This window comes from Diceros bicornis, chromosome 7, assembly GCF_020826845.1.
Source record: "Diceros bicornis minor isolate mBicDic1 chromosome 7, mDicBic1.mat.cur, whole genome shotgun sequence".
Taxonomy (NCBI): domain Eukaryota; kingdom Metazoa; phylum Chordata; class Mammalia; order Perissodactyla; family Rhinocerotidae; genus Diceros; species Diceros bicornis.
Window position 1 is genome coordinate 76,400,748 of NC_080746.1, and position 13,782 is coordinate 76,414,529.

The window sequence follows — 13,782 nt, forward strand, 5'->3', positions numbered from 1 at the left end:
TTGAGTTCCTCATGTGTAAAATGGTGACAATAATAGTGCCTATAACATAAAGGTATTATGAGAATTAAAAGAGAAAACATAGGTAGAGCACCCAGCACAGTGTCCATATAGCACACACTAGAAAACATTTGTTATTATTTTTATTTTTATTTATTTATTTATTTTTGGTGAGGAAGATTGGCTCTGAGCTAACATCTGTGCCAATCTTCTTCTATTTTGTATGTGGGACGCCACCACAGCATGGCTTGATGAACTGTGTGTAGATCTGGGCCCGGGACCCGCAAACCCTGGGCCTCCAAAGCAGAGCGTGTGAACCTAACCACTATGCCATCAGGCTGGCCCAATGTTTGTAATTATTAATACAAGAAGTAGAGCTTCTAGGAAATTAACTGAAATAGAAATGTGATCTTTATATCATGCTTAAGTAAAGAATTTACACGTTTATTTACCAGATGAACTAATGTTCTTCATAGCTGTCACAAAAGCAGAAACTCTTTTTGAAGGGTAGTTTGGCAATTTATCTGGAGAGCATTTTGTGAATCATAAACATAACAATTTCCTTTGATCTAATCATCCTAGTTCTAAGAACTTTTTTCTAAGAAAATAATCAAAGATGTAGACAAAGATTTATGTGGAGTATGTTCATTACAGCATTATTTAAAATAGAGAAACAATTTACATATTCAACAATATGGGAAAATTAATAAGTTATGGTGAATTTATATTTTAAAACTTGAAATATGCATGTAAAAACAATTGGAAGGAAAAATACCAAAACATTCAACTATGACTAACTCTGGACTGGGGTATTGTAGGCGATTCCTATTATATTATTTATGCTTTCCTATACTTTCCTAATTTTTCATAATGAATAGGTATTATTTTCATAATTGAAAAGGGTTCTTTTTAATAGCCTCATAGACATTTTTTTCCCCTAAGCTTTGCAAAAGACTATACATATGACAGAATCCCCATATGGGAAGGAACTACATAAAAATCTTCTGTCCACGCTCTGCTGCCACTATTCCAGTGTGGATCTTTCCAACTTTCTCATGGACTGTTGCCACAACTTCTGAATTGTTCTCCTTGCCTCCAGTATTGATCGTGCCTTTCCATTCTCCACACTGATGGCTGCTAAAATGAGCTTTCAACAGCAGAAATCTGTTCGCCACCTATCTACAAATCTTCATGACTCCCCATGTGCTTTGCCGTAAAGTTGAAACTCCTTAGCAGAGCAGGTCCATCACAATCTAGTCCCCAAACACACACTTCTTCCTGCTTCATTTCTCAGGACTCTTCCTGGTAACCTAGACTCCAAACATACCTAGTCAAGCTCTGTCACACCTTTATGTCTTTGCTCACATCCACTACTCTGGCTGGTAAACCCTGCCAATCATTCAAGCTGTCAGATGTTCCCTCCCTTAGGAAGCCTTTTCAGACATCTCTCTTGCAGGAAGCATTACTTACCCTTTGGCTACCCTGTCTTTGGTGCCCACTCTCATCACACGTCCTTGTGGTATTTATTGATTTCTATGTCCGTACCCCCAAGAGGATGCACCTCCTTGAAGGCCATCATTTGATAACCATTTAAGAAATGCTCACTGTGGGCTATGCCCTCTGCTAGGCACTGGCCTTTCAAAAAATACATTGTTTTTTTCTTTGCCTCTGCTCAGCACCTGGCACGTCATTATTGAAAGAACGGCTGAATGAGTTACCTAGTACAGTGATTCTTAAACTTCAGTGTGCATATGAATCACTTGGGGAACTTGTTAAAATACACATGGCTGGCCCCCACCCTAAAGCTGAGGCAGAACCTCCCTGGTGAAGTTCGGTTACCTATATGTTTAAAAGCTTCCCAAGTGATTCTGATGCACTCCAAAATTTGTGAAGGTTCAGAAGTCCATTGACCTTCAGAAAATGCTGTGCCTAAGTCATTCCAGGCAGGTGAAAGCCCCATCTGAGAGGAAAGTAAGCACTATTGACTGAGCACTTATTCAGTATCAGCTAACTTATATGGGGGTGCGTTATACACTTTTCTCATTGAATTCCCACAGAAACTCTCTGAGGCAACTACTGCTTTTCCCACTGCAAGGGAAACTGAGGCTCAGAAAGATCATTTACTTGCTCAAGAGAAATTGGCGGTGCTGGGACTCTAACCAGGAACTGCTGACCTCCAAAGCTGTGTCCGTGACACCAGGCCACCTCCTCATCCCTGCCACTGCCAGGGCCTCTCTCAGGCCTCTCTCGAAGTTCCCAAATGCCTGCCCGCAAACTGGTGCCCATCCCTGATGATGGTGTCATCAGGCCTAGAAGAAATGGGAAAAATAAAAGTAATACAACTCTTTTCACTAAGCTAAAGTCTATTTAAAGGATTGGCCTCAATCTTGAGATGATTTTCTTCATTTTTAGGGTTAAAATGTCTTTTGTTTTACAAAGTGATGGTGATGGCAATTAATTGTTTTTCCTTTTTTAATGTCTTGGCAAAAGAAAAAATAGGTAACCCTAGTTTGGTGTCCAATTTTTTTCCTTTTTTAAATTACTTGTACTGGAAATCCGAAAATGTGGTTAACTGCTGATTTAAACGCAATCCCCCTTCTACAGTGTGAACTCCCTGAAGCAAGTAGAGATCACTCATAATACTTGTAATGGAGGTTTGGACACTTGTTGCAGAGTTTGTGTGTGTGTGTGTGTGTGTGTTTAGTCATGGAGAAGAACGGGCAGATTTTTCAGGGATGGGGGAACTGCTCTGCGTCACCACTTGACTGCTGCCTTTCCTCCCTCCCCTTCCAAGGCTGGCCAGGGTGGGAGCCATCAGGGCTGGGGGCACGAGACGAGTATGGTCACAATTCCAGTTCTTTTTCTTTTGCAGTTTAAGCTCTATTGTAATACATGAGTATTACATGCTCCCAAAGCCCGCTGTTCTCTGGATGGGAGGCAGGAAGCCCAGTTAGAATAGAAAAGGGTTTGCAGAGGGCCGAGGTGACACAAATAACTCTCCCAACCCCTGCACAGGGTGCCTCAGCCTCACTGGCTTTGATCCACTTCCTGTCCTGTTGGGAAAAGTCTCCTGGAAGGTCCAGCCACGCTCGGCCAGGCCCAGCCAGCCCTCACTGCCCCAGCCCAATTTTCTGGTCTTGGGAGATCTGAGGAGAAGGGGGTGGGGTGGCGGTGGGAAGCTGAGGCTGTGGTCATGGCGACAGGCTCTCCTGCTGGACCATGAGCTCCAAGGAGGATAGGGATGGTCTGTTTTGTTCATATTTGTGTCCCAGATACAGCCTGGCCCATTGTAAGTGGTTAATAAATACTATTTACATGAATGAATGATTGTATTGAGTGAGGCAACTAGAGGAAAGGTCTGGGCAGGGGAGAGCATCTGTCGGAAAGATGGGGTCTCTGAGAGGAAGAGATGGGAGGGTTTGCTCTGGTCTGTTATCCCAAGACTGGTCCTCAGGTGCTGATGCAGAGGAGAGAATTATTCCTTCAGAATCCTAGAGCTCACTGAGTGGAATCTTCTAGGTATTTTTTTTCTCAAAAGCCACTCTCCTGCCCAACCCCCAGACACTCTTTCTTGTTTCTACTTCCTCATACCAATTTCCCAATACTGAGGAAGGAACAACCCAGAGAGCTTAGGGTCTGGATGGAGTGGGGAGAGGGAGAGAGACTGGGGTTGGTGAGACAACTGAACTTGGATGACCCCAACACAAGGACTTGCTGAAACACTTGGACTTCACAGAGCCCGGAACTCTAGAAGGTTGGGTGTTAGAGATCATCTCATCCCACACACTCCACGGAAATCAAGGATCCCTCCTGCGGCTTCCCTCCTAGTTGAATCCCATTAGGAGACCCTTGGTTTAGCATCTTTGTTGTTAGCGCCTTTGAGAGGACTCTGACTCCTAGAGACCCTGTGTACAGCAGAGCTGAACCCCAGCCAGTCTTTTTTTCGCCATCCTCTCACCTTCTGCTGCTCTATCAGATAATGCTCTGCTGCTATTCATGGGGTTTTTCATGGCCAATTTTTTTGGAAGTGGGTGGCCAGGTCCTTCTTCTTGGTCTATCTAGTCTGGAAGCTCTGCTGAAACCTGTCCACCACGGGTGACCTTGCTGGTATTTGACATACTGGTGGCATACCTTTCGGCATCACAGCAATACGCAGCCACCACAGTATGACAGCTGACAGACAGGTGGTGTGATTCCCTGACCAGGAAACGAACCCAGGCCGTGGTGGTGAGAGCACCGAATCTTAACCACCAAACCACCAGGGCTGGCTTTTCAGTTAGAGAAATCCACTTATGCCTCAAGGCCTGATGATGCCCTCATCAACAGACAGAGGAAAGGAGAGAGGAATAAAAATCCAGATGTGTCTGGCCCCAAGCCAAGAAGCCAACCAAAGAGCCCAGAATGTCCTTAGGGACACTGACCCACATACTGTCTCAAGACAGCATTAAAATTTAGCCCTAACTGAGGGTCTGGAAAGATGAGTTCTGCTGAAATCTTTGTCCTCTTCCTAAAGGCCTCCAGGCGCTGACCCCGCACCAGGGGCTGCATCAGCCACTCCAGGGCTCCCCTGCCTGGCCCAAGTGGGCTCCAGCACGACAGAAGCATTCTGGAAGGGCTGTCTTCAGAGGATGGGTGATATGGGGATTTGGTATTCCTAGGTTGACTCCTGTAAGCAGAGAGGGCAGGAGAGACCTGAGGGTTGCCCTGGGCTGGGGTTGGGGAAGTGGAGCCTCACACAGACCAGGAGCTGATGGAACACACAGTCAGGAATGGAGACGGGTCATTGTCCTCTGTCTTCAAAGCCTCTGACCTACCACCTGCGGAAGTGGAACCACCATCTGTCGCCTGATCTAGAAGGAGGGAACCAAACCACAAAGACCATAGATCATGTGTATGAGCATATACTTCCCTGGGTGTGTCTCTTTCCCTGTGAGTGTTCTGGATGTGTCAGATACAGTCTCAGCATATCTGTTTACCTGCGCATTTGTCTCTTTCCCAGTTCTCCTTTTTTTTTTTGCCCTTATATGTCATGTCCACCAGGGCTTGGTCTGGTGCCTCTCTCTACTCCCTCAAGACCCCTCCTTGGTTAATCACATCACATGGCCTTCAGTATGGCTATGACTTCCAAATCTATATCCCCATCTTCACCTCAGTCCTGAGCTCCAGATTTGTATCCAGCTCCTCCCAAACACCTCCACTTGGCTGACACACATTCAGCTCACTTCTAACAACTCATCGACTGGCTCTCCCACACTGCTATCAGAACATCTGAACTGTCACACCCTCCTTAAGATTTCTTCATGTGTGCCTGATTTTCCTCCCCAGATATACAGGTGGGGTGGGGATGGGATGGGGTGGGAGTTGGTTGGAAGTGTTCTGGGGGTCTGGAACAGAGAAAGAGGAATTAGCTGAGATCCAGTAGCATGTCAGAAATAAGGTAACCAGTTTAGAGCTGGATTACAAGGCCAAGTGGGGCAAACCAAGTGAGGAGAAAGTATCCTGTGGCAAAACCAGGGGGGTGTCAGAGATGGAGGAGGCTACCGGATGAGAAGCAGCCCCACAGGAGGAAGCCAGGCAAGCCTAGAGTGATGGTTGGTCACCATTTCTATGCATTGTCCACGTACCTGGTGAGTGCGAGCTGAGAACAACCAGAAAGAGAAGCTGACGTACAGAAGACAACAGGCTTACTGCCATCTACTAGGTCAAGTCCAAACTCCTTGGCAAACATTCAGATCCTTTGTGAGCTGGCTCATGCTTACTTCTCCAGGTTCACCTTTTTCACTCCCCGGCTCATCCTAGTACTACAGGCATTTCCCTGAATTCACTGTCTCTTGTGCCTTCTTTTTTTTTTTTTTTTTGTGAGGAAGATCAGCCCTGAGCTAACATCTGCCAATCTTCCTCTTTTTGCTGAGGAAGACTGGCCCTGGGCTAACATCCGTGCCCATCTTCCTCCACTTTATATGGGACACCACCACAGCATCGCTTGACAAGCGGTGCATCGGTGCGCACCTGGGATCCGAACCCGGGGCCGCCGAAGCGGAGAGCTCGCACTTAACTGCTACGCCGTCAGGTCGGCCCCTCTTGTGCTTCTATGTACACACGCAATTCCCTCTGCCCGGAACACCATTTCCGTTGGTGTCTACTCAGTAAAGACCAACTCATCTTTGTGGATTTAGCCCCAGCTTCCTCAACTCCTCCAGGCACAATGAGTGATTCTGATGTTGTTCTGATGTCACCCGAGACGTACCTTCATATCTCGATTATTTTAATTGCCACATTACATAACAATTGTTTACTTGGCTGCCTGAACTGAACTGTGTGCTCCATGAGGACAGAGCCTATTTCTTACTGAAGTTTGCAAACCCTAGCACATACATAGTGGCTAGCACATACTTGGTGCACAATAAACATTTATTGGATGAATTAATGAATGGATGAATGGGCTCACATTCTTACAAGGAAGACAAGCAAGTAAAGAGAAAATTACAAAGTGGGTGAAAAGGGCCATGCTAACAGGTTGTTTTGGGTACAAAGAGGAAGGAATGCCTAATTATAGGCAGCTCTATCCTATTTTCTGCCCCCATAACATGCAATTCAACATAAAAATACTAAACAGTAAAATAACATTTTATTTTGGAAACAAACAAGAAATCTTATCCATAGGAATGAAATCAGATAAACTCTTTTTTTGGGGGGGAGGGGCAGTGCCTCTGCTTTGTTGGTCACTGTATCAGTCAGGGTGCTGCACCCTCAAGAAGATAACCGAAGAGAATGTAAGGACTCTTGGCAGAGATGTGGGCAGGGTTAAGGACTCCAGTCAGGGCTGAAGAGGCACCTAAAGACCAGCAACAGTGGGAAGCTATTGCCACCCTAGGCCTGAGGTCTAGGGTGGGAGCCTGGAGCTGTAGCCATGGAGGAGCAGAGCCACTGTCAGAACCTCAGCCTGGCCTAGCAGCCTGGTGTAGGAGAACCTTAGCCATGCTCTCCCCTGACCCTCAGATCTTCCTCTCACTCATTAGCTGAACTCAACAGCCAGAGAGCAAGTGAGCCCTGGTGATACAGCTCACAGAGGTCAGCCTCCAGGGGCAGGGTGGAGAACGGCCGAGAACAGATCTCGGTGGTGGGAGGCCAAACAGAGACTAACTAGCACGTAGAGGAGATGCCTCTGCTTTGCAGGTGACCTATGTATATGATTACCACCTGTTGGGTAACCAAACATTGATTTGAACCCCGTAGATGACAATTCTAGGTCTTATGTTTTGTATATTTAGATATTTGCGTATCCAAATTATTAGAGTCTATGCCACTTAATCAGTAGGTCTGGGGTGGGACAAGGGTAACTATGTTTTTAAACAGCTTCCCAAGTAATTTTAATAGGGCTCGTTTGTTGAGAACGACTTTTTTAGCCCCACCCTCTCCTTTTTATTGATAGGGAAACTGATGTCGAGAGAAAGAAAAATGCCCTGACTTGGCCACTGTCTGTTTGAGAACTATGCCTTAGGTGATGGCAAAGGGTTTGGCTGGAAAACTGACATCTAGCCCAGTTTCTCCATTTTACTGATGAAGAAACTGAGGCTCCAAAGATGGAGTGATGTACCTGGTTATTTTAGCTAGTAGGTCACAGAGAAGTAGGGACTAGTACTAAATACAGTATTTCTAACTTTCAATCCAGTGTTCCTTCCAGGCAGCACACTTTGCATGAAGGTGTGTGTGTGTGTGTGTGTGTGTGTGTGAGTATGGCAAAGCCCTGGGGGCAGCAATTCTAGTCTCCATTCTGGTAAGGTGGGTCTCCTCACAGCTCCTGACTGGAAAGAAAGCGGAGCAGGCAGAGTTTATTGGCCACTGGCGGTCTATGCAGAAGGGGCCTGGAGGGGATGCGGGAAGGCTGTGGGGGAGCCCCAGTCCCAGCCTTGACTCTTCTTGGCTCTGAATCTCTGGTTGTCAATTCTGTCACTAGGAGAAGGCTGCTCCCTGCTCTCAGTGGGTGTCAGGTTGAACGCACAGGCTTTAGGAAAAGCTGAGCAGGGCCCAAAAGAAAAAGGAAGAGGCTCATTGTGGGAGCGGACCACAGGAGACCTCAGCCTGTGGGCTTCCCCCGCCAGCACAAGGAGAGGTCCAGCACTAGGGCCTCGGTGTCACCATCTGAGGATGTTTAAAACTCCTAGATGGCTGCTAATTAGGGCTGGTACTTGCCCAACCCCAATTCCCAAAGCCTGACACACGGCTACTTCCCTCCTACTGCAGATCAAAGACCACTGGCCCATCCTTTAAGATGTATCTGAAATCTCCATATCCAGGAAAGCCTCCTAGACTTAATTTCCTGAACCAGAAGCCCTCTCCCCTCCCCTTCCCCACCCTACACAACATGTTGGGCTTGGGAGGAACATCAGATATCACCCACTCATCTTGTATATGAGGATATCAAGGCCAAAGTTGGAAATGGCAAAATTGGCATTAGACCCTGGTATGTTGGGCTGCCTACGACTCCACCCACGTAATTTCCATGATTCTGAACACGCCCGGTTCCAAATTCTGCTTAAGCTGTATTTTTGGCATAGTTCACACTACTTTGGATCCTTAAGTATTGCTCAGGTCTGTCTGTCCACCATTCCCAGTGTGTTCTTGTGTATGGTACAATTGTCTCTGAGTTGTGAGAGATGTGCGCCTAAGGGCAACTAAGTATCTGTGTTATGGGTCTATAGGCTGCTGCGTGCCTATATATGTGCCTCTGATTTTCCGTTGAAGGATGTGTGCTGACCTGTGGTTGGCGGTTTTGTGTCTAGATACTTGTTTGGTGCCTGAGGGTAATTGTGATTCTGTATTTAGGATTATGGGTCTGTGGGCTGCTGTGTACCTATTTATGTCTCTCTCTTCACGCTGAAGGTTGTGTGTCCGCTGACCATTGCGTGTCCATTTGGATGTGTGTTTGTACACAGTGAAGATTGTGGGTCTAATCGCAACTGTGTCTGTGTGGACTGCATGTTTAAAGGCTAAAGGGAATCTGTCTTTGCCTTTGATCTCCGGGTTATGAGAAAATGTGTGTACCCGTGTCTCCAGAACAGGAATGTGTTTGTCTCGCAGCCAAGCTCGGTCCTCACCCAGGGACCGGGGTCACGGTCACGTTCCTGGACGCCTAGGCACGACTGCCCGGAGGGGCGGGGTTTCTGCGGCCCCGCCTCCGGCCCCCTGGGAGAAGCCCCTTTTCTCCCCTCAGAGGCCTGGGGGCCCTGGCCGGAGTCGGCCAGGCCCCGCCCCCTCGATTCCAGCCCGCTCATTGGCCGAGTCTGCGGTGACGTCGTGGGGATCGCAGTCCGAAGACCCGGCGCCCGGCGCGCGGGAGGTATTGTCCGTCACCCGGGGCTTTGTTACGTCGTCGCCAACGCCACGCAACTGGCCGCGAGCGCGTCCCGGCCGCTGCAGCCCGGAGCGGGGTGCCAGCCGCCGCCGCCACCGCCATGGTGTCCCCGGTCACTGTGGTGAGTGAGCGAGCGAGCGAGCCAGTGTCCCGCGCGGCCGGAGCCCACCGGCCTGGGGACTGGGCTGCGGCAGGCCAAGCCGCTGGGGCCGAGGCAGGGCAGGGAGCCCGCGACGGCCGGAGCGGCGCTGTCACGGCCCCCGCTCCCCAGACCCGTGGCGCCCCTCCTCCGCGCCCCCCGCCCGCCCGCGGGAGGGAGGAAAACAGTGGGCACGTGACTCGGAAGCGTGACTTTGTGGATCTCTGGCTGTCTGGCGCGGGGCGGCGGGGTCGCTGCCGGGAAGAGGAAGGGGACAGCAGCGGGCCGCCGGGTTCTGCGTGGGCAGGCCACAGGGAGGCGTGGGAGAGGGCGGGGGAGGGCAGGAGGGTGACTAGGACCTCCTGGGAATCCTGTCCCAAATTTGTTTCCTCCCCATCCTCATCTTATAAACAAATCTGGGGTGGGGGAGGGGACGCCCCTGAGTCTAAGCAGCGTCGATAACGCGCAGGAGGAAAAGGGATCATTCTCTATTGACACTTCCTTCTATTCAGACTTTCTAACTCTAACATTTGTCTCTTTTCCCCACCCTCCTCCTTCTAGTGCTGGGTTCTCTATGACTGTCAGAGTCCCCCCAGCTACTACTGCCTGTTTCTCCTTCTAGCAAATATGGGGCTGGGGGAAGTGTATGGAGCAGACGTTGATGCTTCCAAGGGCTGACAGGTGGATGCTGGGGAGATCTGGGGACTGTGGGGCTGTGTGTCTCCTCCAGTCTCCTCCTCTGCCCGTGCCCCTGTCCTGAGCAGCCTGGATGGGCAAATCTCCGTAGGAAGGAACTTAGTCATCTCCTCTCTGCTCTCACCTCTGACAGAGCAAGGGCAGGCTTGGACCTTGGACCCACCCATCTGCCTCTTTCCGACCTCCTTCATCAAAGTCTGATCAGTCCCCAGGTAACTGGTGGCCTGGGAGTCTGAGCGTGTCCCCAGAGCCCTGTGCTGGACAGCTCACCCAGCCAGGGGCACAATCACTTTGGGCGGAGTGTGGGTATCCAGGGAACCTCAGCTGCTCTGAGTCACCCCGAGAGACCCGGTACCAGAAGCCCAAGGAAAGGAGCTTCAGGGGATCACAGATTCAGAATCTCTGCAGCAGCTCCCCCCTCAGCTTGGCAAGTGCCTGCAGTGGCCTTGGACACAACCTTTCTTTAGCTGCCCTCCCCCCTAATCCGGCTGAGACCAAGTCAGCTGCTCTAACTTCCCTCTCTGTTCCTCATCTCCTCCCAGCCTGTCTGCTGGCTTCAGATCAAAAGCAGGCAAGAGAAGCCCGCCCCCTTCCTGCCTCTCTTTCTGATGTGCCTTGAGTTGGTCTTGTTCTCTGGGACATGAGACTGACTGACACCCTCGTCCAACCCCCCAATCCCTGAAATCACTGGTGTTCAAGGGACAGTTTTCTTGCTCCCAACTAGTGGGTCCCTTTCTCTAGCCAGCATCCCTGTCTCCTCCCTTGCCCTGGATGGTACGTTTCCCTGGGGCGGTGGGGTGGAGGCTGAGGAGCACACTGGCCAGGAGAGAGCCTGAAGGGGCTGAGGTGGTTGGCAGTGCCCGCCCTCACGCATTCCTGGCGCTCACCTGGTGTTGCTGGGGCCTAAGCCTGTGCCCTGGCCCCACTGCTGAAGATCATGAGTTGGCCAGGTGTGGCGTCTCTGTGGTTTCCTGCTGACTCCACTCCATTCCAGGCAGCTGGGGGCTGATGCTGGCAGAGAGGGCTAAAGGGGCTTTGGGGAGGGAGGGGGAGGGGGCAGGAAGGGAGAAAGAAGCATTGGGCTGCAGGAGAGGACATTATCCCAAAGTCTCTTTTCTGCCCAGTGAGTGTCCATTCCGGTCCTGCCCCAGGGCCAAGAATGGACATCGGCATGGGGAACAGTGGAGCGCTTCCCCTTCCTAATCAATTAAGCCTCAGGGTGGGGACGGGCTTGTTCACATTCTGCTGGCTGGTTGGGGCAGGCCAAACTGGGTCTCTGTGTGTCAGCCCTCCCTGCCTGGGAGGTGGGCCTGTCTCTGGGGTGGATGTGTGGGCTGAGGGGGCTGGCTCTGAGCCCCACTATGGGCTTCTGAGCTCCGAAGCTCTGAGTGCTGCCCTTGTCCTATGTCCTCCAGGTGAAGAGTGAGGGACCCAAGCTGGTGCCCTTCTTCAAGGCCACCTGCGTGTATTTTGTGCTCTGGCTGCCCTCATCCAGCCCGTCGTGGGTCAGCGCCCTCATCAAGTGCCTGCCCATCTTCTGCCTCTGGCTCTTCCTTCTGGCCCATGGCCTAGGATTCCTGCTGGCCCATCCCAGCGCCATCCGCATCTTTGTGGGGCTCGTCTTCTCCGCAGTAGGCGATGCCTTCCTCATCTGGCAGGACCAGGGCTACTTTGTGCACGGTCAGTCGCCACAGTAGCTACCTGGGAGGAATCCTTCGGTTGGGGCCTAGAGGGGGGCCCAGAATTTGGGAGAGGGAGCTTTTGAACAAGAATATGGGGAATCTCAGGGGTTCTGACGCCAAGGCCTGTGGGGCCCCTGCTGGAGGATGACCTTGCAGGTGATCTGGTGATCAGTTCTGGAGTTCCTCAGGGGAGTGGGTGGGTGTCTTTACCTTTGTGGATTTCTTCCCATCCCTGTTACTCCCAAAACAAAGCTCCTGGGTTATCCCAAGCACTCCACTCCCACCCCCACCCCCTGTACTTGTTACTCACCTGAGCCTGCCCTCAGCATCCCCTCATCTCCTCTCCCAGGTCTGCTGATGTTTGCTGTGACCCACATCCTCTACGCCTCGGCCTTTGGCATGCGGCCACTGGCTCTTCGGACAGGTCTGGTGATGGCAGTGCTGTCGGGCCTGTGCTATGCCTTCCTCTACCCGGGCCTCTCAGGTGCCTTCACCTACCTGGTGGGGGTCTATGTGGCCCTTATCGCCTTCATGGGCTGGCGTGCTATGGCAGGGCTACGGCTGGTCGGGGCAGCCTGGCGCTGGACTGAGCTGGCGGCGGGCAGCGGTGCACTGCTCTTTATCATCTCAGACTTGACCATCGCCCTTGACAAGTTTTGTTTTCCTGTGCCCTACTCTCGGGCACTCATCATGTCCACCTACTATGCTGCCCAGATGCTCATCGCCCTGTCAGCTGTCGAGAGCCGGGAGCCAGTGGAAGACTACAGACTGCGCAAGGCCAACTGAGGGGCCAGGGTCTGGTCACCCCTCTCTCCTCCTGGGGCTGGGGTCCAGAACCTGGGAACCTGCAAGAGCTGGATCAGATGGCTACAGGACCAGACTGGGGAAGCAGGTGCCACTGGGGAAGTGTACAAGTTTGAGGGAGTCAACAGGAAGAGGATCCCTCTAGCAAAGCTTAGTGGTCCAGGACAATGCTGAGAGCTAGAAAGAGCCAAAAGTAGCCATCTCCCCACCTCCACCCCATCGGGACTGTCAGAGCCCCTCTGGAGGGCAATGGTGCTCAGCTTCTTGACCTCCCCCTACTTCTGCTAGATGGAAGAGTCTTACTCACCCACTCCCACTCTTTCTAACCTGCACAGAGTTGGAAGAGGGGAGAAGTCTGTGCTGAGATGACCTGGGCCCAGGGCTTGAAGCCCCTTTCACAGGCCTCTCGTTGGGAAGACTGGGTGAAGGTGGAGTCTTCTTTTCCCTCCTCTATCCTTGTTACTTGAACAATCTCAGTCTCTAAGTGGTGGGTGGGAAGGTGAAGGGGTGTCTGTCCAGGTAGGCAAGACTGGGGACCTGTTTGGCCTGAGAGCTTGGGGTACCAAGGATTCAAGTTGGTCTCGTCTCTCTCAAAGGCCAGCCCAGGGCTCAGGCCCCAAACCACCACCCTCAGACCCTATCCCCAGGGCTAGGGTGAACCATGCCAAAGGAAGGGGCCAGCTGTGTGTGTGTGCGCGCGTGCGTGTGTGTGTGCACGGGTGCACGTCTGTAGTTTGTCTCTCAGCCCTTCTATGTCTTTCTCTGCCATATGTCTCTATCCTGCTGTCTGTTAAAGTCTTACAGGGAGAGGGCTTCAGGGAGCTGCTGAGGGGGTGCCGCGCCTAGCTCAGTGAGCTGGGACCCCCACGCCTCCCCCTCCACTCAGTGCTTTCCTGCCTGCCCCTCCTGCACTGGGAGCAAGAGGAGGGGGCTCCAATGACACTCTAGGGTCATAAGACCTAAGGCACATGCAATGCAAGGGGAGCAAGGATGGGACAACTCCATCCTTTACTTCCCATATAAAAATAAAAATAAAAATCAAGGGCAACTGGTTGCCCTGCTTGTCTACCTGTGTGGCACGTGCCTGTCCTGGAGAGGAGGGGGTGGGG

The 13,782-nt window shown here is 51.3% G+C and overlaps 1 protein-coding gene across 1 annotated transcript; it reads left to right on the top strand.

The window, feature by feature from the left end:
- The first annotated feature begins 9,348 nt into the window (after positions 1 to 9,348).
- Positions 9,349 to 13,741, top strand: TMEM86A (transmembrane protein 86A). Its single transcript, XM_058546119.1, has 3 exons — positions 9,349 to 9,473; positions 11,603 to 11,867; positions 12,219 to 13,741. The coding sequence occupies exons 1-3, from the start codon at positions 9,453 to 9,455 to the stop codon at positions 12,653 to 12,655; spliced, it is 723 nt and encodes a 240-aa protein (XP_058402102.1). The 5' UTR covers positions 9,349 to 9,452; the 3' UTR covers positions 12,656 to 13,741.
- Positions 13,742 to 13,782: the final 41 nt, after the last annotated feature.